Below are 27480 nucleotides of genomic sequence, written 5' to 3'. Positions count from 1 at the left end.
GCTCATCAAGAGGCCAGATTAAAGGAGTGTAGGCCCTGCACACACCCTAACCTTATCAGCAACCCCACCTTTGAATCATTGCTATAAAACTCCTCACTAAATCCTCCCAAGTTGGGACACATAGTTTTTCAGGGCATAAGCCTGTTGTGTCCACCTTTGCCTGGCAAAGCAATAAAGCTATTTTTTTCTACTTCATCCAAAACTCTGTCTCTGAGATTCATTTGGCACCAGTGCATAGAGACCAAGTTTTCAGCATCACATGTGCTCAAAGCTGGTCGAATGAACAAGGGGCAGAAGGAAGTTCCTATTCTGCCGCTTCACCAGGTCTACCAGGAAATGCTATAATTACCAGGAGTAAGTTGGTCAGGTCTAACAAATATCTGGGGCTTTGCTGGAGACAGAACATCAAAACAAGCCTTAAGCTAATTCAGCTGCTTAATGTATGGGCTTCAGTCGCCTCCAAGGTTCTCATCAAAGTCACAGAAGGACACGTCATCAGTTAAGCTAAACTCTGATTACCAGCCATTCCTGGGCCAGGAAGCAGATGCTGTACCCATCTAGGTGAGGAGCACCCAACGCAATTTCTAAGTTCTTATTTCATATGAATCAGTGATTTAAAAATAAGGTAAATAATTTAATAAATTATATCCATTGAATAAATGACCATGTCAAATGGATAATATACTCAAGAATCAGTTAAAATTAAGTATAAAAAAAGACACTGCATTCAGGCCTGTTCAAAACTTTATTGTACTTTGAATAATAAGCAAAGTAACAAAATTTAGAGCATGATAAAGATGGAATATCTCAAATTATGTTCCTTACAAAAGCATTAAGTACAGTACACAAAGACTGTTTATAATATTTTAAAGTCTGCTAAAAATATCAAGACATCCTAGGATTTGTGGAGTTACCTTTCCTGTCAACTAGAGCATTGATTCCCACTAGCTTTGCTACAATAAAAGTTAACATATATGAATGTACACATGTAATAACTGAAATGGAAAATGAAGGCATGCAACAAACATTCCAATTACTAAGCAAGTATGAAGAAGAAAGTCTTTTTGGTATTTCTGAACTTACCATTGCTTTGAACATATTGACCAGGTCCAGTGAAACTTTTTTTCCAGAATGTTCAGAGGTGATATTCAAAACACTGAACAATCCCAACAGTCCATCACCACTGTCTGGTAAGCACAGACACTGGAGTAAGGGCTGATATGGCAATACGGTCTGTTCCCAAACTGAATATCAGCCCTGATCTCATCTCCCATGTCCAGATGCACGTTTGGACTAATGTAGAAGTGTGAGCTATGAGCTATGAAACATGAAATTCACACAGACAGGAAGTTGAACTCAAATACTCTGCTGCATGGAGGCTGAATGTGAAATTTTTCACAGTGACTGAAACTGACTGGCTGACAGGCAATGGTGTTTTTTTATATTTGACTTTGACTAAAATGAATGGACTTACAAGAAACCCTTGAGATTTAGTTAATGCTACTAATCTAAAGGCTCTGAAGAACTGAGGAGCCTTTAAAATCGGTATATGTGACCTTTTCTGTATTTTTCATTAAGGAAAGAAACAATAATAAAAACACCGAGGTACACAAGTTTCTTTTCAAGGGATTACTGTTGTTATCTTCCTGAGATGCAAAGACCACAAAAGAAGAGCACCATGCCTAGGCTGCTGAATGAGGCATCAGACACTAATAGTTTGGTCCTTTTCTAAAGGGATCTCTTCTGACAATGACACTAAAACACAGTGATGGATCACAGATGCCCGGGGGTCCTGGCTGCCCTTGGATTCCAGGTTTTCCGTGGTCTCCGTCTTTGCCGGGGAGACCTGGGTCTCCCGGAGGACCTTCTTTGCTTATTCCAGGGGGGCCCTCTGGACCTAGGATGGGACATTAGCAATACATGAACAGATGAGTTTGGTTTTGTTGCTGACACAGCTGAATCCTCAAAACATGTAAACTGGTAAAAAGACTCCCTTGAAACTTTTACGTATTTGCACTAAGGTGAAAAGAGGAGGTATCCTCTTGCTAATTCTATACACCTTCCATTTTGAAAAGAACTACCCAAAAGTAATTTTTGTAAAACTAGGCCAAGCTATGTTAATATGCAATCATGCTGCGGCTGAAGACACAGAGCTAACATTCTAATATTTCAATTTGTGGATTGTCCAAACTATTTCTTCCTCTCAGCTTATCTTTTGCCAATATTATTATAAATTGCCAAAATTATTATAAATATATCAGTAAGCTAAAACTCTAATAAAGCCACTTTTGTGCCATATTTGTAGTCAAAATGACTATTTCCATTATATACATATATATATATATTTTAGTTTCCACAAGGAAACACATTGTCATTACCATAGTATACTAGTAATCAATACACAGAGGTATTATAACACTAATTTGTGAACCATAACTTAGTTCAATTAGCATGTTCAAAAAAAGAAAAATTAACTCAAGATATTGGCCTTTTAAAGTTGATGACCCAAAATAACAAAAACAAAATATTTAGGTTTAGGGATGGAGCAGAGTGGACTGGGCACTTTCTACCACTAATACTTCCTGCTACTACTACTACTAAACATTTATTCAGCACTAAGCTACAATTGTAGGTGTTGTTCAAAATGCTTTACATACAAAGTATTAAATCATTTGATCCACCCAAAAGCCTTGAGCAGTAATAACATCTAAAATAATAATGATAGTACACATTTATTGAAAACATAACTTTTTCATGCACTGTTCTGATAGCATGACATGTATTAATTCATTTAATCTTCCACCAATGTCATGATGCAAAAGACATCTCATCACTATTTTACAAATGAGGAAACTGACACACGGATAAGTTAAATAATGCAGCTAGCAGAGGCTGGCTTACAAGTCCATCTCAGCATTATTCTGCTTCCCTGAGAATCATAAAGATTAAAGGTGATATACACTAGGTAGGCCTGGGCAACTTGGAACCATCTGAGAACTATTCTAAGGAGTGGTATTCTAAGGAGTCTAAATGATAAGTGAGAGAGAATCCTGAATGATTAATGGATATAATATAGGATAAAACTTCTAGTAGTTAGAGCTCAATGTGTTGAATGTGAATCACTCAAAAAAGGAAACGAAAGTCTTGGTTTCAAATCTTTGGACAGAGTTTTATGATGATTTTCTTAACGTAAAATGTGCAGCAACACTTATGAGCATCATCAGTTCATACCTGGGGGACCAGGAGGACCTTGTACTCCAGGGTACCCAAGCCCTTGGCTCCCCTTTGCCCCATTTCGTCCTGGTAAGCCTGCAGAGTGTCAGAGAGGGGAGTAAGCTTACTTTTCCCATAAAATCACTTCCTCCTAGATTGTTTCTTTCAAAGCTGTTAATACACACATTAAAAGAAAAATAAATCTTTAAAAATTAGCCAGCCACCTATTTATTATTATTAACAGGACACAGAATTTTTGAAGCGAAACTTTATAAAATGATCAGTGGTCTAGCAAAACTTAATGAAGATTAAATATTAAGAAAGGAAAATGGTTTGGAATTATTAGCTCTTTTTGTTACTCATACTTGTTCTTTTATTACTTTGATGAAACATCTAAATTGTTCCTATAATATTAAATTAAAAGGAAAGAATTATCAACCAACATTTCACATAAATATTCAAAAACAAAGAGCAGTAAGTTGTGGGCTATTAGGAAGTTTGGTCGCAAAACATCATTTTTCTTATAGAAATTTATAGAAAACAATTTTGAATATGGTTACAGAAGTAACCAAAGTCAAAATAAAGGAAATGGTGTCTGTGATGTTCTATTTAAAGACCTAATTAGACTCAAGCAAAATTTCTAAGTACATTGTCAACATTTTCTGATTTACAGGTTCACATGCTTCATAACGTTGACCTCTCTCTTGACTTTAGGATATTCTTTCATGAAATAGAATGACTGTTCTTTAACTCAGTTGACAAATTATTTAAAGACTTAGGGATAGAAAAATTTTTTGTCTTCAAGAAAACAAACAGGAACTCTTGCCTGTTAAATAAGTTTAGGATGTGAATACAAAAAATACCCTTTTGTGTTATTTATTTGCTTACACATACAAACTAAGTACCTTTTAATCCTTTGGCACCTGGGCGTCCCGGAGCTCCCATTAATCCAGGAACACCATCTCTTCCTGGCAAACCAGGGAATCCTCGGGGACCTTCTGGGCCCATGGGACCAGGTGGCCCAGGAATACCAGGAGAGCCACGCTGGGACTGGCAGTGATCACAACTCTGAATTCTTCCACTTTGAAGTAAGACAGGTAGCTGGGCTTAAAAGCAAAGAAACCCCATCCCTTATGTTTAAATGGTGAATGGGCATTAATAATATCACTCATATTTTTTCTAAATTTACAGATACATATCTCTTGGCCAATAATTTCACTTCTAGAAATTTAACTATGGAAATATCCATTGCTCTGTGCAATAATTTTATTGTGGCAATTGCTTCAAGTAAGGGAAAAAAGGAAGTGCCCCTCTAAAAGAAACTGGTAAATTAAATTATAGATGTCATATTATGAATAAAATTACCAGAATTATGTCAGGGAAGAAAATTTAATCAATGGTGAAATAATGATAAATTGCTTTATTAAAAAGATTACAAAGGGTACATATAATATTTTACCTTTATAAAAATACTTATCTGGAAAATAAAAATGAGAGGTTGATAAATGTCCTTTATTTTCTTCATCTTACTTATATCTTTTATAATTTCTACAAAGAATTTGTATTACTTATGAAATTTGAAAGTTATCAAAATCTCTATGTTGGAGACTTACCTCTTAATACATCAGTGCAAACTTGTCGAATAAACTGTTCTGAAAATTCTCTCCCCTGCATCAAATTATTAAGGGTTATAATATTGACATACCAAGTAAAAAGCAACAGAAATATGAAAACTGTGAAAGAAGCAGAATACATACGGGCTTCCCATCTAGTCCTGGGGGTCCCTGAGGACCTGCTTCCCCGGGTTGCCCCTGGGGACCCGTAGGCCCCATCAGACCATTCACTCCAGATTCTCCTTTGGGTCCAGTGGCACCTCTGGCACCAGGCTCTCCCTTTTCACCTCTCTAAAAACAAAAGAAATCTTCAAAAGTTCTATTTAAATATTTCAGGAGGTATAAATGCATCATAAAAGTCTTAAGGATACGGATATGAAAATATATAAACATATAACTAAGTTATATAGGAAATTGTTGGGAAACACTGTAATTGATCAGGAAGGAAATTTCATATTATATTAAACTGTCATTTATCCATCCATCCAACCCTACAAATAACCACTACCTAGTACATATATTGATTAAGCAATATGCATAGTGCCAGAGATACAATGATGAACGTGACACAGTCTTGTCCCCAAGGAGTTTAAATCCTAGAGAGATAGATGTAGAAATACACAATATTCTTCATTGAGAAACATGCAGAAAAACTTAGCTCCTAATTTAGAAGAAGAATCAATATTACTGGCAAATATGTAACATTTCATACCTAATTCAGTGAATCTACATATTCTGAAAATCTCTATTTAGGAACTACTAAAGAACATGAAAGATATTTTCTGTTTGTGATGTCAATAGCTAGATTTATACAGTATTAAAAATCAAGCCATGAGGACTGAACAGACAGCATAATACATGAAGAAACATACCTCTCCTTTTGTACCATGATGGCCTTGAATTCCCTTTGAAAATTAATAGGGAAAAAATAAATAAATAAGTAAATGTGCAAGCTACAGTACTAGCAATGTGGCATGCACCCTTTACCACACATTTAATCAAACTTTAATTTTCAGTTTGGATCTATGTTCATCGGTGATATTGGCATGTAGTTTTCTTTCTTTGTAACATCTTTATCTGGTTTTGGTATCAGGGTGATGGTGGCCTCGTAGAGTGAGTTTGGGAGTGTTCCTCCCTCTGCTATATTTGTAGTGAGGTGGATGGACCTAGAGTCTGTCATACAGAGTGAAGTAAGTCAGAAAGAGAAAAACAAATACTGTATGCTAACACATATATATGGAATCTAAGAAAAAAGAAATGCTCATGAAGAACCTAGGGGCAAGACAGGAATAAAGACGCAGACCTACTAGAGAATGGACTTGAGTATATGGGGAGGGGGAAGGGTAAGCTGGGACAAAGTGAGAGAGTGGCATGGACATATATACATTACCAAACGTAAAATAGATAGCTAGTGGGAAGCAGCCACATAGCACAGGGAGATCAGCTCGGTGCTTTGTGAGCACCTAGAGGGGTGGGATAGGGAGGGTGGGAGGGGGAAACAAGAGGGAGGAGATATGGGGATATATGTATATGTATAGCTGATTCACTTTGCTATAAAGCAGAAACTAACACACCATTGTAAAGCAATTATACTCCAATAAAGATGTATAAAAAAAATCGATCAGCAAGTAAAACACCCTCTGTAAGGCCATTCTTTAAATATGCAAGTTTCTGAAGAAATGCAGGGGTTTCTACCAGACAGAATATTACAAATGGAGCCAGAGTAAGAGGAAAGATAAAATAGTAAGCTCTCTGGACTAGAACCAAATGAGAGCTAAAACTGAAAACAGCTGTCATCTGAGAATCCACTAAGATGATTTCATGAGGGAAACATTCGCTTGGACCCCATTCACAATGTGAACGCCAGAAAAATTACACACGTGCAGCCCTTGGTAGGACGACAGTTAACTAGGACTTTGTTTACTTTGAGAGATTGGGACAACTATTCAGCTGTTGAGAGGCAATGGCTGTCCTGCTCCCCCACCCCCACCCCGCCCCCTGCCATTCTCCCTGTAGGCTCAGTTCCTGGTGGTGGAAAACGCAGCTTCCAACACACCCAGGACAGAAGTTTTCTAGGGAACCCAAATCCTGCCTTGGGGGAGCAGACTTCCTCTTTTCCTTGAGAAGTGAGATAAAAGGAAACAAGTTAGGGGAAACTTGCAGAGAGTGTCATCTGTCAATCAGTGAGCTAACCAAGTTGTGAACTCAAAATCCAAAGAAAATATCCTTCTATCAGAGAGTTACTGTGAATAACAATTTGGGATAAAAGGCCTGGGTTGCGGAGGGTGATGGATGAAGGGGTGAGGGTCCTCCTATGAGTACAGCTGTTTAAAGATGCTGTGTGATTAACTCAGGGAAACAGAGCAGGTCAGAGGGGAATAGGGACAGAGCTGACTGTCACCCAGTGGTGTGAGTGGAGTGAAGGGACAGGAAAATGAAGACCTTTTGTATTGCACATAACTGTACGCAGGCAAACTCTGTCCATTTCTCCTTTCAGTGATTCTTGCTCTGAAGTTCACTTCTAAGTTCTCAACTTTTTGACATGTAACACTCACCCTCCATATTACACAACCTTGGGGCCATGTGCTTTCAAAGACTGCTCCCCACACCAATGGTCTCCCCCATTCCTCCAAGTGAGGGATCCAGAGACCCCTGTCCTTGGAGACATCACCTCACAGTTTTATCCCCCTACCTCCAGAGTCAGTGTAATCACTGAATCTTTCTCCCACCCACACTCCCTAATCAGTTGGATGCTTTTCTTTTTTTTTTCTTTTTTTTGTGGTACGCGGGCCTCCCACTGCTGTGGCCTCTCCTGTTGCGGAGCACAGGCTCCGGACGCGCAGGTTCAGCAGCCATGGCTCACAGGCCTAGCCGCTCCGCGGCATGTGGGATCTTCCCGGACCAGGGCACGAACCCGTGTCCCCTGCATTGGCAGGCAGACTCTCAACCACTGTGCCACCAGGGAAGCCCAGCTGGATGCTTTTATTTGTCCAATATGGCTCTGACTGAACCTACATGCCACTTGGCAATCTCACCGAAACATGGCTTCATGAGGAGAGTTTAGTCAAGGAAGAAGCGAGGCAATCTTATTATGTATCTACTGCACAACACAGTTCTTCAAGATGGCATTTTAATTCATCTCTAGTGTAGTAAATTATATCTTTGAACAAACTAGAGAGAGACAAGGACATTCCTTCACTATGTATGGCCTCAACTACTCACATTTCAAGGAGAAAATCAAAACTCAACAGTAGGTACAGAGATGCTGCCATGTATGGCTGCCTTGGGCCAATACTACTCCAAGAAATGGGTGGAACTGTCTACCTTTAGTCATTTACTTGGTCAGAAGAAAGCATTGAAAATCAAGTTTCACAGCCACTGAGAGTATCAGCATGGGAAAATGAAAATATAAATCAAAAGATTAAAGTTGTGATCACCATCACCACTAGAATTCTCATCCTTGGGCACTTAGAATGCACTTAGAATGCAGGCTACATCTCCCCTTCTCCCCACCCATTTTTATTTGCAAGTAACCCTCTCTCAGGGGGTTCATTATGTGATTCATTATTTCATTTTCCATAAAAAAAAATACCTGTGGCCCTGGAATCCCTGGTCTTCCATTCTCTCCCTTTTGACCCTTTAAAATTGAATAAATGTTATTCATTAGTTTGCACACATATGATGCAATCACATATACAACACAAACTATGTACTGTGCTGTCATCTAGAAGAAAGGTCACAAGAGCAGTGATGCAAATATGTAAAATGATGTAAGAGAAGAAAAAAAGAAGTGAGAGGAACGTCAACCTAATCTTACAGCTAAAATGGATAAAGACAAGGAATGAACTACTGACTTTGGGGAACATGTAAATAATGTTAGACAGTTGAGGATGTTCTGCTGAGTCCATGTTCACAGCATGAAAATAATTTAAAAATCCAGTGGCTGTGGTCATTTTCTTAATTTCAATGACATTATTCATGTTCGGTGTTGATTATACACATGGAGGGCAAGAAGATCACTTGAAAGACATTTTTAAACTAAAAATATACTGTAAAATACATTTTGAATGAAAATCTTTAAATTAGGACAAATAGAGAAAAAATTAATAAAGATATAAACACATTTGTCCATTCAATTAATATTTTGGGACATCCTCCTTGTATAAGACATTGGGCCAGACCCTGAAACTCTACTATTTCATCCCTATGTTGAACAGGATAATTAGCAGTTTCTAGCAAAACATACACCTAGATACACAATCAATTAAAGATCTAGTGACTGAAATTGTAAATCACTCCTGCATAGAGGTTTTTTCATTTACTTACTTACATCAATGAATTCCCAGGGGCCCTATTTGCTGTAGGGACACTGTTGCAGTGTCCCCATGTTGCCTTCAAGTTGCTTACTGTGTGGTGCAAAAGCTAAGCAATTAATCTCTTTAATAAGCAGTTAAATTCTAAATTTCAAAGTGCTAAGATACTAAACCTTAACTGTTCTCAACACATAAACAAACTAACGGGACATGATAAAGGTGTTAGCTAACCTTACAGTAGTAATCATATTGCAATATATAAATTGCACCTTGTACACCTTAAACTTACACAATGGTATATGTTAATTATATCACCTTAAACTTGTACACCTTAAACTCGTACACCTTAAACTTACACCTTGTACACCTTAAACTTATACATTATTATATATTAACATTGTGCCCTGTATACCTTAAACTTATACAATGTTATATGTTAATTATATCAATAAAAATATATACAACTAAATTCTATTGGAATTCTATTAAAAAAAGAATAATGAAAATACGGTCGATAAGGATGCAGTGTATAATTATATATCTGGAATGGATACTACTGGGACATACGGTGGGGCATCTGATAAAGAGGGTAGGAAAAATGACTCCACCTTGAGTGCAGCCCTCAGGGATGTGTAAGTGGTACCCAACTCGAGAAGACGGGGGTGTGGCAGGGAGAGAAGACACAGGACAGAGGTGTATAATTTCTTCCAGCTAAAGCAGCAGGGCAGGAGCAGATAATAGTGGGTAGACTGGCAAAGAGATAAGACTAAAGAAGATTCAGTCCAACAAGGAGGCACTTTATGGGCTGGACTTTATCTTGAAATGTGTGTGGAGCATCACTGAAGGACTCCTAAGCAGTTGTGTAACTTAGTTACTGATGCTGGTAAAAGTGTGGGGGGAAGGGGTAGACTGAACTCAAGGAGACCAGTTAGGATATTACAGTCACCCAGGACCCATGACAAGAAATGGTCAGGACAGTGGGCTGGGGGGAAGGGGCTTAGTTCAAGTTTCATTGTCTGAAACAGTGTTCAGACTGTGACCTTAGCAGATTTTGATGCTATTATTACCTAAATTTGAAATTTCCTTTTATGCCACCAGATATTCTGAAGCTTTCAAAGTTCTGCGAATTTTGCAAAGTGTTTTACGTAGCAAGACTCAGCCACTATAGCTGAACTTTTTTTTTTTTTTTTGGCCACACCGCACAGCATGTGGGGATCTTAGTTCCCGACTAGGGATAAAACCTGTGCTCCCTGCATTGGGAGCACAGATTCTTAACCACTGGACCATCAGGGAAGCCCCTATAGCTGAGCTTGGTAATCTTAAAAACATCATTAAAGTACTGTCTGGACACTTGATTTGTAATTGATGAACTTAAAAGACTGAAACTTAAAAGACTGAAAGACCAACAGATATAGTTTATTCCTGATCAGTGTCACTGATTCAGCCAGCGGCGTCCTACTCACGGGTCAGGCTTCAGTTAATGAAAAAACCATCTGAGGGCCACTCGGACTGAGGTGAAACTGTCCTTATCTCCCAAAGCTGTAGCACAGTTCTCCTCTTTGCCTTTGTTGCTAAGCCACCCAAAACCAAACGTCCTTCTAAATCTCCCTAGATTTCCTCAGCCTGATCTAATTTTCTGGTATAACTCTCCTTCTGTTTATTAGTTTGAATATGTTTTATATACAGTGTTAACAGTTTCTTATCAAATTTATTTATGCCATAAGCCATGTCAAATCATTTGTGGAAACCAACACACCATAAAATATGTAAATAAATATATATTACAAGCATGTGATAAAATCCGTATGTTATTTTGTTGAATCGCTTGGTTCCCAAGTTTCCTACAATAGTGGTGTAGTGACGAATGTTAAAGTTAGATTTGATGTGTTTTGAGAAATTTAGTAAAATGAGAAAGCTGGGATTTAACAGATATTGACGGTAAAACAGGAAGGAGCTGGAAAAGCCATGTAAGAATTAAAAAGAATGAAGCCCTGAGTTTTTTTGCCAAGCCAAAAAAATAAAATAAGCCAGTAACATACCTGAATGCCCTTTTCGCCTTGATTTCCTTTGTCCCCCTGCAAAAAGGCCATCTAATATGTATCATAATGTCATATATTCTGTATCCTTTCAAATAAACATGCTTTTCTTCTGCCAAGAAAAATATATGGTCTCATGCAAATTCGACAAGTGCCTTATAAACAAAAGTTGACTCCAACATGATATTTGAGAAGAGAGTAAAAACACATTATGTCAAGATGATGTTCTAAATGAATACTTTCTTGTGCTCTTACATTCAAAAGAAAATTAACTACAATTTCTATTTTATAAGGAAAAAGAAAACTTTTCTATATTGATCACAATCTGAAGTTAAACAAAGAGAGGACTATATTTTGACAAATCTCGTTTTATGAAATCAAACTGAAAAGTCTTCTACTATTAAGCTAATAATGGCCACAAATTTATAGGAAAAAATGAAATAAAACAATGTTGAAAAAGTATTTTAGAAAACATACGCTTCAAAAATTAACTTTTGGGGGGAAATTCATATTCCATAATATTGTTTCCTGGAATTTCTCAGCTAGAAGAGATGTTTGAAACCAACTAGTTCAGTGTCTTTGTTCTTATAATGTACCCACAGATCAGGAAAGGTAAGCATTTGCCCAAGGTTGAACTTGGATGCTCTTTCCAAATTTCCTTTCTACCATGCTATCCAAACATAAACAGTAGAGTTTTGTGTTTACAGTGAATAAAATACAGATTTTCTTTTAACTGGCAGGTTTCTGAACAAGGAATCTCTAAATCCAAACATATTCACAGTAGTTTACTTAATATTCACTGATGGTCTAACACTTAATTGCTGCTGTGAGGGTCATTCCTGTATCAGCAAGTACTGCCTGCCGCTCATCAGAGCAAAAGGGATCACACTAGGTACAGTAATCTAGGGGCTGAGCAGATAATACATGAGGGATAGAAAAAATGAAATGGTAGAAAAACTGAAAGAGCAAGGAATACAAAGATGGAGACATAACAGTTTGTATCCTTTGCAGAAAAAAAGCCAACACATCCACTCTTAACCTGAACTGTATATATCTGCAGGGGCATGGACTTCTCTGACAGGTGGGCAGTCAGTTCTTGCTCAAAGACTTCAAGCCAACAATAATATTTGTATAGATACAGCTCAGAGTTCTTTACTTAACAGGAGAGAGAGAGAACCCAAAGTGATGCTGTTTTATCTCACCAAAACATTTTATATGAATATATATGTTTTGTATTTTAAACTCCTTAAATTAATTTTAAGTGAACTATTATGTAATATAATTGTTTCACAGATAGGAATGCCATGGTCAAGCATTCTGGCTGTAATTTTTATTGTTTCAGACTTTTGCCCCAGTTTTGGTAAGAGTGATATTCATATTTTGGTAAGAGTGCCTCACATGGAATACTTTCCCTAAAAAGTTCTTGACACATCTGGATTGACCACAGAACAATCTGAATTTACAACATATTATTTAATTGTACGTTTATATTTTTTGATCTGTCTCTTCGAAGATCCTCATCTAGGAGACAGTACCTATGCAGGGACATGAAAGGTGCCACAGCTCTTAGCATGAGGTTGAACACATTATATGTACACCAAATACATAGGTCAGCTCATCACTGAATGCATAATTGGCCCTTCTACACTATGTGCACAAAAAGAAAACTTACATGGTAATAGCTGATTAACGTTGAATTATATGTCCTAAATATCATACCTTTTTCCCTTGAATTCCAGGTAAACCCAGGTATCCTGGTTCTCCTGGCAGACCCACTGCTCCTGGTTCTCCCTAAGTAACACAGAATTCACATGAAGATCACAGGCTTACTGCTTGTGAAAAACCCCACTGTTTTTATCTCTATATACATCTCAAATTTAAAACTGATAGTTAAAAATTTTGTTAGAGTTATTACTATAGAAACAGTAAAGAATAGTAAAGTTCACTGAAGTCCCAATAAAACTTCTTATATTTTTTCCTATCTTTGCTAGTTAAGAAATCCTGAGATCATATCATATTTTAAAATTTTATAAACATTTGGTATTTTTATTATATTTATAATGTCAACAATAAATAATAAAGCAGTGAAAGTAATAAACACAGGTATCTCTCTTTGTATTTACTAATACTTTCCCATCCTCTTGAAATTGCTTTTTCTCATAATCCTCCTTTAAAAAGACTTATTTTATTGTTACAAAACTGGTAAGTAAATAGAAGTAATAAAATTATTGAAAATCTCATTACCCACTATTTTTATTTGGTTATATACTTTTCCCTCTACCTCTCACAAACACATACACAACTTAGATACTAAAACGTGCTGTGTATGCATAACTTAAGTAAACATAATCATTTACTTCAAAATATATTAATATTTTGAGTTCTTTATATGCCATTATGTTTTTTTAAATTTTAAATTACAGAATAGTATTCAACTATATTGATTTACCATATTTAATAAAATTTCTATTGTTAAACATTCACTTTCACAGTTTTTATTTTTATAAACAATATTGGGGTGAACACCCTTGTAGTTAGATATGCAAATTTATGATTTTTACTTTATATATATGGAATATTATTTTCTTAGACATAAATTCTTGAGCTGTTTTCAGAACAAGGAATAGTCCATAAGTTATCTTAACTCAATTTTTCTACTCCCTATCATGTCATAGGGATTATTTCCTTTTTTAAAAGAGACTTACAATGTGAAAGTATATAATGATGATGTATCAACAATATTTAGGTTAAAATTTTAAGAGATAGGACATGCTCCTGAATATGCTTCATGGAGTTTTGGTTTTGCTTTATTTGCTTTACCGTTAGTCCCAAACTCTGTCATATTAAATAAAAACAACTCTCTTCTGTAGAAACTAAGTTCTGTTCTCTTTGCTCACTGTGAGCTGTTGAATATTACTCTAGATTTTTAAAGGCTAGAAGAGAATTGAACATCTGATTGAAATAAACATCAACTATTTGGTTTGGAGGAAACTGGTAAAGGCAACTGTGACTCCCAGACTGAAAATAAAGTCCCATCAATCAGCAAACAAAGAAACGGCACCACCAGGGGAGACACACACTCATTCAGCCACATAAGAGCGTGATATTCTCTGAACCAGACAAGATGTTCATATTAGCATCCAAATTTTACTAGTTCTAGAAAAACCAAACTAAAGCATATTTCATGCCTTTATTACCTAAACTATGATAAAATATCCAAAAAACAGAAATGAAATTGGCCCACATTCACCACTGGCTTTCAGGTACCCTAATTTTATGTTAAAAGGTAATCCTTCATTTCATCTATCTTTTCTTAAGGGATACAAATGTTAATCTCATCAAATAATGAGAGGAACTCATACTTCTTTGAAAACATTTCCAAATGCTTCGAAACAAATTAATTACCTTGAGCCCAGAAGCCCCAGGCAGCCCTTGAAGTCCAGGTTCACCTTTATTTCCCTGTCAATGCATCAAAGCCATTTGAAATTTTTTGAATTTAGTCATTACCATATATCTGATACAGACACTTAAGGGAATACATTTTAAACAACTTTTGCATTTTCAACTTTCCAATTATTTGAAATATAGAATCTATATGTGAAGCCTATTTATTAAGAAAAACTCTTTTAAGCAGGGAAGTGAGTCCGCATATTTATAAAGCTTTCTACCAGCCTGTTTGATGTTGGCAGCTCGAAGTAAAAAGAGAGATTCCAATCTTTAGGGACTGGCACTAATTAGCTAGGTCTTTGTGCTGCACAAGCCAGACCCATGTATCTTAATAGCATCTTCTAGGCTGGAAATCTTCATCTTTCTCTGTTTTGCTTTCTCTGTATGACTCATTTTCAGTATGCAACTGAAAAAAGAAAATTAGCCTCAAATGCACTTTTGAGTGGCTTTTGGAAGAAGCATGAATCAGAAAACTTTTAGTTTGCGTTCTTTTTCAGGATTCCAGTGCAGTCCTTGCTAACAGACATTTGGAAAGCAAGACCAAGTTGTCAGAGCAAAGAATGTAAGATAGGAAAAGAGGATTGGTTATAAAAGACAACCTGCCTCCTGGATCATCAGGAGAGATTGTCAGTGGTGGTTCTGGCTTTCAAAATATACTTGGACACCTGAAATCACAACCCAATCAATGTCTGGCAAAAACCTATAATTAAAGAGGTTGGTATGATACCTAGAAGTGAGGGGCGATGATCACCCAGAGCCAGGTCAGGCTCACTGATCAGTAAAGGGAACAACTTTCATTCTCAGCTCACGTTTAGAACCACGTGAGCATACTATTTGGACTTAATTAAAGCATTCAGCACATAAAAGCATGATTATACCATAGAACAATGGTTCCTTAAATTTTCTAATTTTACAAATGATTAAGCTGAAACTCAGAGGTGACAGGACTTGCCAAAAGCTACATGACTTGATTATGTTAATATACCCTGATGTCATTTAGATAATATTTTATAAAACTGGAATATGATAGGGTAAAACAGACTTATAAATGGTTCAACGGCTATTTTACAAAGAGGTATTATAATCTAAATTGGAAGTTTTCTAAAGATCTACCACAGAATTTCAGCCTCATCCCTGCCTTGCTTAACACAGCTTTTTTTGTCTTACTCTTGAACTTATATCAATTGTTACTGAAGGCATAGTTCACAAATATATTAGTTGACAAAACCAGAGGGATAAGGTAACATAGAGGCAAGTAAACTATGGCCTGTGGGCTAAGTCAGCCCAATGCCTCCTTTTGTAAATAAACTTGTACGAAACACAGGCACATCCACACCGTGGTGGCTGCTTTTACATTTCAATAGCAGAGCTGAGTGGCTGCAACAGAAATTATATGGCCCTCAAAGACTAAAACATGTCCTATCTGGCCCTTGGCAGAAAAACTTTCTAAGACCTGAGGTAATATACTGCATGAAAACAAGTTGAAATGTTTCACTGAAAAGATTACATTTAAGAGGTATAATTTTAACATCTTGAATCTATTTTTAACAAAATAATCGTAGAAGGAAAAGATGAGGGAAATCAAACTTTATAGTAATTTATGTAAAAACAAACTGTGATGTTAGAATCAGCCACTTGACTCCCCAGCCACAACAGCAGACCTACCCAAGTGGTGGATGCCACAAATACATTGTTCTAACGTCTTTTATGGAAAATCTAGCAGGTTTAGTTGACCTCCAGCTCAGTGTGAGCCAACGATGCTAAGTGGCTAATTAAAAATGCTGACGAAATCTTAGGCTGCGTTCTTAAGAATTAGAGGATCCAGAACATCATGGGAGAATCCATTGTACCCAGTTATTTAAGGAATATACAACTACTCTATTTTTTCTTACAACATGACCTTGCAACATGATGGAGAACCTCCACTTGGCAAGTGCACACTTACTACTGCTAGGACGCACAGTGTTCCAAGCACCCACAGGGTCCACCTCTGGTGAGAGGGCAGCTACTTTTCCCTAATCACTGGGCTCCCAATGACATTTTATCCTATCTCTTTCTAGGTACTTTAGAATTAAAAGTAGAGTAGATTAGGCCATGTACTCATTTTGTATGCCAGGATCTATTTCCATGGTCTAGTTAAAGGTTGAATGCTTCCAAAACAGCAATTCCGTCACTTCCTTTCAGAAGGCTATCCTAGAATCTACTTATTAAGTAGTCAAGAATAGTTTCTTGCGTTGAGCCAGAAGGTACCCGGTCTGATCCTCTAATAAAAAGAAATTCTCTTACACATGACTCTGTACACCTAGAAAACGGTCGAATCATGGTACTCAGAGTGCCAGTTCTAGCTTAAGAATAACCTCACCTGACACCTAAATATATTGTCAAGCGTGCCTTACTTTTTAAATGTGAAAGTTAAGATAATGTGCCATCTTATCCACAGTCCCAAGGGAGGATAAAACTCACTACAAGGCATTTTACAAATAAAAATTCCACATACATTCCACTAAATAAAAAACCAAGAAGAGGACTTGGAAGTTGGTAAAGTTACCCTCAGTGGTCACTACAGATACTCTAGATGGTGGGCTGGGTACAGAGCCCCATAGAGCTCTGGGTATTCCTCAGTCCCTTGAGCTGCCAGTAAGGGAAGAGCACTGAGTCATGCAGGATCTTGGACCTTTTCCAGCTTAAACCAGGCCTGCTTTACGTTAGTGTGTTTTATATGCTTAGTTTTTGCCTAAGACTTCATTCCTACAAGTGCTTGTTCATAGACTTCAAACCACATTCAAAATAAAATCAATGTAGTTAAAACTTTGACTGAAGTACCTAAGTGGTCATTTTGCACAAAGCCCTCAATCTTGTTAAGTTAATTTTCTTTACCTTAGATCCTGGGGCTCCAGGCTGACCTGGTGAGCCGTCGCTTCCCATCAAACCCTACATTTTAAATGGAAATTGCAAGAGCAATTTAGAGAATAATATTTTTAAAATATTCAATCAGTTTTCAAGTTATACATTACCATCATAATCAATCCACTAAAATATAATGCAAGATATGGGAAACATCCCTACACACATCCAAATAAAGGATAATAAAGAATAAAACTATGCAAGATAACATGAAGGCTGGCAAAGCCCTTGTAATTTGGTTGCTTAAATCACCTACAAATAGCAAAAATGACTGGAGAGCTAGTAAGAGACAAATGTAAAGAAAAGTTTCTTTTTTCTACACTCTACTTTCTTCCTTTCTCATGATGGCCAAGAATTAGATTACTTCATAGATGTTATTTTGGTCAATTTTACTTACGTTTTCTATTTTCTTGAATAATGATTTTAAAGAATTAAAATCTAATAATTTCTCTGAATGTAAGAATGTCTATTCAAGTTACAAATGGCCATATTTTTAGTAACCATATAATTCAAAATAAGACACTGATAACTATTCTAGCAACAAGGAACTAATTTAATTTAGATTCCATTTAAATACTATTACATATATAAAAAACATTTGCTTTCTCTTAATCACAGCAAAGGAAATGTGATGAGCAAAAAAATATTCAATTAGTATTATCAGAAAACAGAATCTCAGTATAGTCACATTGAAAACAGCATGTCATCACTACTATGGTTTGCTATCAATTCAGGATTTATTACAACTATAAAATGTAAAATATACTAGTCATAACATAGTGTTTGAAATATTAGAAATATTAAATATAGATATTCTTGAAGTTCAATGAAGTTCTAGTTAATGCCTTCACTTTCTGGAGGCTAACTTAAATACTGGTAAATAATCAAGTTTCATTTAATATTTCAATGAAAAAATAATTTGGTCTTGATGATGGAGGTAGAGGAAGAATATTCCATTCAAATCTTTCACCAAGATCTTATCAAATCTTTTCACTGGCTAAAATATCTGCTTTTTTAACTTACATAATTAAATGAAAGATCATAAACTGTCCATTTTTTTTACTTAAAAAAAGCTATTACAGGCAATTTGATTCATAGATTAAAATACACATTGCTTCTAACAATTTACTTTTAGAAATTTTTTATGGAGTCCTATACACCATAGGATTATCATAATTTCTAATATCATACTCATATGTCCCTTTACTCCCCAAACTTCCAAAATTAATTGTTCACTAATTTAGGATCTTCCTATACTACCTGTTCTGAATATATTCTCCCTCATTACTGTAATAAATTTGTAAATTTTCTAAAAAGTAACAAAGAATATTTATTGAGTTTTAGATCTTCTCATGGTACTCAGTATTTTTTTTAGCTAGAATATTTGTTTTCTGGTTTATCTACAGTAAGCGTTCTTAATCCTTACTTGGGTAGCCAACTTTCTGAGAATCTGAAGAAATCTAGACTCCTCTAGAAAAATGAACATAATCTTTTTCATACAAATGCATGGAATTTGTGGATCCCAAAATTCTCATTGCTGAATCCTCCCACCAGTTTTGTGAATTTCAGAATAAGAACCTCTGGTACATAATGACAATATTTCAAACACCCCAGTAATAATAATGACATTAACATACAGGTATCCCCGGAGCTCCTTTTTTTCCTAGTGGTCCTGGAGGCCCAATTTCTCCCTAAAAATCAAATACAGATCAAGTTTAAAATTGTAGAGTATCAATTCATCTTTAGAAATTTCCTACGAAAGCATTATGAAATGAAAACTCAATATCAATCAGCCCAATGTGTCTGCCTTTCCTTCCTATATTGTAAGACGAAGCAATGCAAGGTAAAAAATCGGGAATCTAACATCTTAAAGACGTAGGCCTAGGGTCTGTGGAATTATTAAGGAAAATATTTCATTAGGAAATCAGGAGCGGCACTCTTATTCTTTCAAAGGAAGACCTAGCAGTTCACACACTGTTGGTGAGGTGAGACAACAGAGGGAAAAAAAATCAAGTGAAAAAATTCCTTATTTACCATAATTTAAGAGCTATGATAGTAAGTACAGATTAAGAAAAATTAGGACACAGTTTTTAATAGCATTTAGACTTCAGATTTTGGGATTGTGACTGACCTGATGCTCCAAGGGATTTTCTGATTCCAGAACAACAACCCTGGAAAGAATATCCTCTTTGAGAAGCAGGAGAAGTCTTCAAAGACCCCTCACTTTAATAAAATATACTCTCGGTTATGATTGTGATTATGAGGATTTGGAAGTGTGCAGAAACCTCACTAGAAGTTGAGCAGCAGGAAACAAGAGGGCTGAAGGTGTCTGAGGGGACATGCTCAGCTTTTAAGAAACTAAACACTGGGCCAGCTATGGGGAGAGGGCAGGAACCTTTAGTACCTACAATGGCTCAGGACCCTCAAAGGGCACTGAAATGGTACCCGCGGTTACCAGCAGGAGGCTCTCCATGACCCAGTTAGGCTGACAGGACGCCCACTAACTAGGATGAAGCAATGAGCTCAGCATCAACAATTAAGACAGGAGAGGCAGAAAACCACAAGACTGAGAATCAAGAGGAATAACAATGAACTGCAGCTGTCAGAATGACTAGAAAGAGAATTTAGAACTACATGTGAAATCTTTACAAATGAAAGAATGGAATCATGAAAAACTACTAGGACTGATGATAGAACAAGAGACTAGACTATCAAGAATAAAAAGATGTTATAGCACAGGGATGTGTGTATATATATATATAATATATGTGTATATATATATATATATATATATATATATAAATGAATCATTTTGCTGTCCCTTGAAACTAACACAATGGTGTAAATCAACTATACTTCCATAAAAAAAAGAATAAAAAGATGTTATTAAAATTTGAAATTCTAGAAATGAAAAATATGATTGTTTAGATTTTTAAAAAAATCAATTGATGGCTTAAACAGCAGATTAGACACAGTAAAGGGAGAATAAATAGACTGGAAAATATATCCAAAAAATTTAACCAGAATTTAAGAATCTAGGATATGGAAGTAAGCAATTTAGAGATGTAGAGGACAAAATTAAAAGGAATAAAATATGTCTAACTAGAATTCCAGAAAGAGGGAAGAGCAGAAGATGAAGAGAATTAGCATGGAGATTAACCGCTCATGTCTTCCAGAGATAATGGAAATAATTCTACAGAGCCAAGAAGCAAACTAAATTCCCACCCGGATGAATAAAGAGAATTCCATATCTAGATACATCACAGTGAGTTTTAAGAACACTAAAAACAAATAAAATATCTTAAAAGAATCCCCAAAGAAGGGACAGGTCACTTACAAAAGAATGATGATTAGAACAAGAGCAGATTTTTCATAGTGAACCATGGAAGCCAGGAGATGACAGTAGAAAAATTTCAGTGTATTAAGAGGAAATAATCATCAATCTTGAATTGTATACTCTACAAAATCCTCTCTCAAAAACATACTGGTAATTGAATAAACACTGAAAGTTTATAACCAAAGTATTTGTACTAAAAGAATTTCTAAAAATACAGTTTAGTAAGTAGTACAATTTTCCCAAAAGTATGGTCTAAGAGCACAAGATAGAAAGTACTAAGTAAAATAGAAAGCATGTATGTAAATCCAAATTCATATCTGTGTAAAACAACAACAAAAACTAATTGTAAGGTCAAAATAATAGCTTCTGAAATTATATCATGTTTGAACCATTAACTGTTGCCATGAATGTGGTAAAAAATGTATTCTATGTGAAGAGACATCACCACTTTGCCCTTTTCATAATCAGATTCCAGGCCCAAATCTTTCAACTTTCATTAGCACTTACTTTTTGTCCCATTAATCCTTGGTTTCCAGGAAATCCTGGGATTCCCTAAAAAGAAATAAAGTAGATTTTTAATTTAAAAAATTTAGACTGTATCATTAAAGAAGAATAGGCCATAATTGGAGTTTTAACTTGTAAATAATGCAAATCATCAAACATATCTCTTGACTACATGAAACCACTACTTATATTAATCAAATTTTGGAAAAGAAAAATTTATGAGATTTATTATTATACATCTGATATTTAAAGTTTTAAATACTGGCTTAAAAAAAAGAAGCTATGAAGATATTAATCTTGGCTCTTCTTTCAGACCAACATAAGTGATAAAATAAGAAGGATATTTCATTTGAACACTTTCTTATGTTACTTATAATGATTAATGCAAAAAGACTGTCAAATCATAGGAGTTCAGATTCAGTACAACAGTTCCAAAGGCCCTCATAGTCTCACCACCATAACTGAAAACTAATGAAACTAAATAATTTCCTCCAAATTGAGCCTTGAAACACCCAGGAACCTAACTCCTTGTATAAGATATGGCAATCTTTCTCCTAATGATTCCCTTGCTGATAAAATTGTGGAGCATATGCAGACCAGTTTGTAGAGAGACAGAAAGAAAGACATAGAAAACTCTTTCACATGGCTGAGCCCAAATGTATGAGTTCTCTAGCAAGATTCAGAGAAAATTAATGCTAATTGTCTGAATTTGAGAATAACATGAGCACATTTAATAATGGGAAAGCAGTTCTATTGTCATTCACTGCATTTTCCAAAATGATCATTTATCACCCCAAACAAGCAGAGATGGTACTAATTAATTTTTATTTCATATTCATTTTTCTTATCTCCTTTCTTGATGATACTTCAATTGAAATAATGAATAACATTTGTTTATGTATATATATATGTATTGACTTTGGCAGAAAAGGAAATTCAAATGACAGGGAAATTGGGCACCATCAGTATTTCTTTGAAAGCTCTCTGCATCTTCAGGGCTTTCAAAGAACAGCAGTGGTACTCAGTAAATCAGGGCAACTACATCAAGTATCTTCAACAACAGGGAAAGTCTGCCATTGTTTTGATTTTCAAATCTTGACTATTAATACAATACTGGTCCATGTGGTAGCCACAATTACGGTGCAAGATATGGCACACAGTTCTAGTTTTAAGATCCAAACTTAAATGATAAATTGGAATTCAGTTTGATCCTATTTGGCTCAATTAGTTCTCCATGGCACTGCCTCCTTTGCAGAGAAAAGTTGTATGAGAGCAAAGCCCATCAACAAGGGACTAGCATTCTGGTTGCTTTATAAACATACTAACTAGAGAATAACATAAAACGATATAAAAATTTAAAGTTACATTATAAAACATGAGCACAGAATACCCTATCAGCACTCTAAACATAAAGCGAGAGTAAATAATTGAGTTACGAGTACAAAGAGAACAGAGTGAAACGAATTGTATCCTTTCTAAGGCAAAAAATGCATACCGTCAACACAATCAAAGTCAATATTGTTCAAAATAAAGGCTTCCATTTCAATAGACCATGATTTGGCATGAAACCACCCAGAACCAGCTCCCATTCAAATACACACTCATACCAACTCACCATAATGATTAAGTTCTGAATTTAAATAAAATTCAAATAAAATCTGTCTGTAGAATCTTATCAGACACAAGGTGGCCATACATGGTTCTGCAGCTGTGTCAATGCCGTGTTGCTTGGCTCCAAGAATCTCTAAAGTGATCCTGCAATTGCCCCGATACTTCTCAGACCTGAGAAGCTGAATTTCATGCTGCACAGAACTCTTTGTTACTTAAGGTTTCAACCCTATTCAAGTTTCTATGCTCTTACATGATCTATATTAGTAGGAATTAGTTACTCCTGTTTTTGCAGCCAATCCCACTGTCAGCAAGGCTATATTCTCACTCTGGGGAAAAATAAAATTATGCCCAAGCAGTGCCCTGGCCTCACTTCCCAGATCTTGAGAGCACCCCCCCACCCAGGTCACTTCCTGAATTTGATTTAACACCTTTTATCTGAATAATTCTAATTCTGAGTATGGTCTTCATTAGGACATAGCCACAAATCTTACATTATTTCAACATATCCAATATTGAGAGTATTTGGGGGGATCTCAGATTAGGAGAAAAATAGATTCCTTTTCCTACTGCCTGTGTTCATAAGTTAATAAAACATGAATAGATGTCATAGATATGAAAAAAAGTCATAATGTCTTCTAGGTCCAACCATACCAAGAACTACTAAATATTTTATAAATACCAAGCAAAAAATATATAAAACTATATAATATTAAAAAACAAAATGTAAAACTGATTTATAAAAGCAATTCTTGGCAAAACTAATATAATGCCATGAGCATGCATGGAATAAAAAACTGTTGAGAGAGAGGTTCACCAGAAGAACTGAAATCACTCAGAGCTATATTAGTTAATAAAATTCTCCTAGAAAATATTTTCCTGGGTTCCCAATACATTCATTGAAATTGACTAAACTTTGCCAATTTTACATTAGTAGAAATATTATTCAAAACCATTTGAAAGTTACCAGTTTGTTGATCCAAAAGTATTTAGCAACAGTTACTTCATAGGGTAAATGTTTTTCCAAGCAAACTATTTTATATTTCATTTTCGGCCTGTGTGGTTTTGAGTTCAGGCAACTGTGAACATGTGTAAGTAAAGACAGAAGCAATAATTTCATCTGGTGAGAATAAAGGGGCATATTTCCTCCATTTCTGTGATTTCAGTTTAGATTTCAGGAAGAGCAGAAAGTCAAATGGAAAATCCTGTGTAATGTTGTGGTGAAAGAATGCGGCATGAAAAAATGTTCTAGAAGCTTCTCTGTAACCATTAAATCATTGTTGTATAACAAAAAAGTCATTAAAAACAGAAATGCATAATTTAGAATAAAGGGTTTGGCCCCTATTTCCTAGAGACCACTTTATAATGAAGGAAATGTGTCTATGATGCATTACTTAGAAAAGACAGGATATCACTCTATACTTTTCCACATGCAATGGAATACTTTACTCCTGAAATTAGAGCATCGTGGATCAAATCTGCTGTTAAGTAATGCAATAATTTCAATGTGCTTAAAACAAATCTAATCAACTAATGGTATTTTTAAATCAAAAATTTCAACATTTCTACACACTTGTAGAGATATTTAATATCATACAGTTGTCAAAATATTAGAAGCATATTATGTTTTCTTCTATTATATCAAGAAGTGATTTGTTCATTATTAAAGATGCAATGAATACAAAACACATATGTTGAAAGTATCATTCTTATTAGCTACAGAGATTACACTCATTATTAATAAAGAGCATAGAAGAGGCAGTTAAAAGTTTAGATGCTGGAGTCAGCTAGCCAATTATCTCGTGCTGATTGACTCCAGGCCAGGTATTTAAATTGGAATCTCAGTGTCCCCATCTTATACGTGGGGAAAAAATAATAGAATTTAGCTCTAGGGTTGTTACATTATATGAATTAGCTCTCACAAGCACTTAGCTCAGTGCTGGGACTAAAATGAACAAATTTTCATGACTTTTCACAGCTCCTCCCTGACCTTTGAAAGTTACAAAATAGATGAAGTCAATTCTTTTCCATGTCTCAAAATTTGTCCTCCTCCATTTTGAGGATATCTTTTTTTTTTTTTTAACATGTCTTTCCACCTTGCCTTTGTCTACCTCATTCCCCAAAGTTTACACTGTATTCAAGATGACTTTGGCAATCTAAGGCTTCCCACTGGGAGGCACCAACAGGTTTTCATTGCCCCTCATTCATTATCCTTGCCTCTTCATGTTTGGCTGACTTTGATTATAGAAAAATACTACTGTGGGGTTCCAGGATCAAGATGCAAAATTAGAAAGATCCTGAGCTCACCTCCTCTCATGGACACAACAAAACCACAACTACATATGGAACAACCATCTCTGAGAACAACCTGAAGACTAGCTGGACAGACCTTCTACAACTAAGAACAAAAAGAAAAGTCCACACATCGAGAGGCAGAAAAGCAGTCTAGTTAGAACCCACATCTGCATTGTGAAGACCCACAAGCAGGAGGGGTATCACAGCTGGAGAGGTGCCCCTGGCGAGTGAGGGGTGTGAGTCCCATGTCAGGCTTCCCATCCTGAGGCCCTGCACTGGGAAGATGAACCCCATAATGTCTGGCTTGGAAAACCAGTGGGGTTACACTCACTCCAAATCCCAGCACAGACACAGCAGCTTAAAAAGTATCTGGGTCATAGGAGAAGGAGATTCACTGACTAATTTTATGGCAGGTGCTGGAAGGACAGGGATCTGGTCGAACTTCCTCTGGGGACAGAAGCACTGACAAGCATCATTCTTTTTTACTCTCCTTCTACCTAGCTGGCCTGGGGGGACGGGTGGGCACCACTTCTGTCATTCGCCATCAACCTAGCTAACACCATGCGTCCCAGCCCAGCATTCCCCAGAGGACCTGCCCAGGCTAGCTCCTTTAAAGCAGCTCCCACCCCATCATACCCAGCAGACTGCCCCAGCTCTCCTCCAAAGCAGCTCCTACTCCAGGGGGCCAGCCATGCACACCAGGGTGCCTGCAGCAATCACAGCCCAATCACAACAAGAGGGCACATGTGACCCACACAGGGGATACTCCAGGAGCACCTGGCTCTGGTGAACAGAGGGGACTGCACTGCTGGGTCCCATGGGACATCTTGTACATAAGACCACTCTTTCAAGACCAGGAGATGTAGCTGTTATACCTAATACATAGAAACAGACATCGAGATTTAGGCAAAATGAAGAGATGAAGGAATACCTTCCATGTGAAAGAAGAAGACATAACCTCAGAAAAAGAACTAAATGAAATGGAGATAAGCAATTTACCAGATAAAGTGTTCAAAGTAACAGTCTTAAAGCTGCTCATTGAACTCTGGAGAAGAATGGTTGAACTCAGTGACACCTTCAATAAAGAGACAGAAAAAATAAAAAAGAACCAATCAGAACAGAATAATACAATAACTGAAGTGAAAAATATACTAGAGGGAATCAACAGCAGATTAGAGGATGCAGAAGAATCAGTGATCTGGAAGACTAGGCAGTGGAAATCACCCAATAGGAACAGCAAAACACACACACACACACACACACACACACACACACACACACAAATGAGGATAGTTTAAGGCATCTCTGGGACAACATCAAGCATACTAGCATTTGCATTATAGGGGTTCCAGAAGGAGAAGAGAGAGAGAGAAATGGATAGAGAATATATTCAAAAAAATAATGGCTGAAAATTTCCCTAATCTGTCAAAGGAAAGACACCAAGTCCAGGAAGCACAGAGAGTCACAAATAAGATGAATCCAAAGACACATTATGATTAAGATATCAAAAATTAAACAGAGCATCTTAAAAGCAGCAAGAGAAAAGCAAATAATTACACACAAGGGGATCTCCATAATACTATCAGTTTTTACAACAGAAACTTTACAGGTCAGAAAGGACTGGCACAATATATTCAAAGTACTGAAAGGAAAAAATCTTACTACCAAGAATACTCTACCCTGCCAGGTTATCATTCAGAAATGAAGGCGAGATAAAGAGTTTCCAGATAAGTGAAAGCTAACAGAGTTCATCACCACTAAATCAACCTTAAAAGAAATGCTAAAGGGACTTCTTTAAATAGAAAAAAAAAGGTCATCACTAGAAACAGGAAAATTATGAAAGAAAAACAATCTCACTGTTAAAGGCAAACATAGTAAAGGTAGTAGATCAACTGACTATAAAGCTAGTATGAATTTTAAAGACAAAAGCAGTGAAATCATAATATCTAAAATAGTTAAGTGATACACAAAATAAAAAGATGTAAAATATGACATCAAAAACATAAAACATGGTTGGGGGAGTAAAAATGTAGTGCTTTTTGAATGTGCTCCAACTTGAGCAACCATCAACTTAAAATAGACTGCTATATACATACATTGTTATATATGAACTTCATGGTAAATACAAACCAAGAACCTGTAAGAGATACACAGAAAATAAAAAGAAATGCAAACATAACACTAAAGAAAGCCATCAAATCCAAAGGGAA

General features: G+C 36.1%; 1 protein-coding gene across 2 annotated transcripts in view; it reads right to left on the bottom strand.

Annotated features, from left to right (window-relative positions):
* Positions 1–731: 731 nt before the first annotated feature.
* The window catches only part of COL21A1 (collagen type XXI alpha 1 chain), a 186439-nt gene continuing 159690 nt past the window's right edge, over positions 732–27480 (bottom strand). For both annotated transcript variants that reach the window (XM_049716247.1, XM_049716246.1), the window contains 13 exons: positions 21371–21415; positions 19164–19217; positions 17500–17553; positions 14581–14634; positions 12895–12966; positions 11179–11214; positions 8419–8463; positions 5699–5731; positions 4971–5117; positions 4827–4881; positions 4119–4319; positions 3232–3309; positions 732–1897 (listed from right to left, as the gene is read on the bottom strand). In XM_049716247.1, coding sequence (XP_049572204.1) covers positions 1710–1897; positions 3232–3309; positions 4119–4319; positions 4827–4881; positions 4971–5117; positions 5699–5731; positions 8419–8463; positions 11179–11214; positions 12895–12966; positions 14581–14634; positions 17500–17553; positions 19164–19217; positions 21371–21415 — 1062 coding nt within the window. In that variant the 3' untranslated portion in view covers positions 732–1709. The remainder of the gene's footprint in view (positions 1898–3231; positions 3310–4118; positions 4320–4826; positions 4882–4970; positions 5118–5698; positions 5732–8418; positions 8464–11178; positions 11215–12894; positions 12967–14580; positions 14635–17499; positions 17554–19163; positions 19218–21370; positions 21416–27480) is intronic.

This window comes from Orcinus orca, chromosome 10 (assembly GCF_937001465.1).
Source record: "Orcinus orca chromosome 10, mOrcOrc1.1, whole genome shotgun sequence".
Lineage (NCBI taxonomy): Eukaryota > Metazoa > Chordata > Mammalia > Artiodactyla > Delphinidae > Orcinus > Orcinus orca.
Note: the sequence above shows the minus strand (reverse complement) of the source record. Positions and strands in the feature narration are given on the sequence as shown.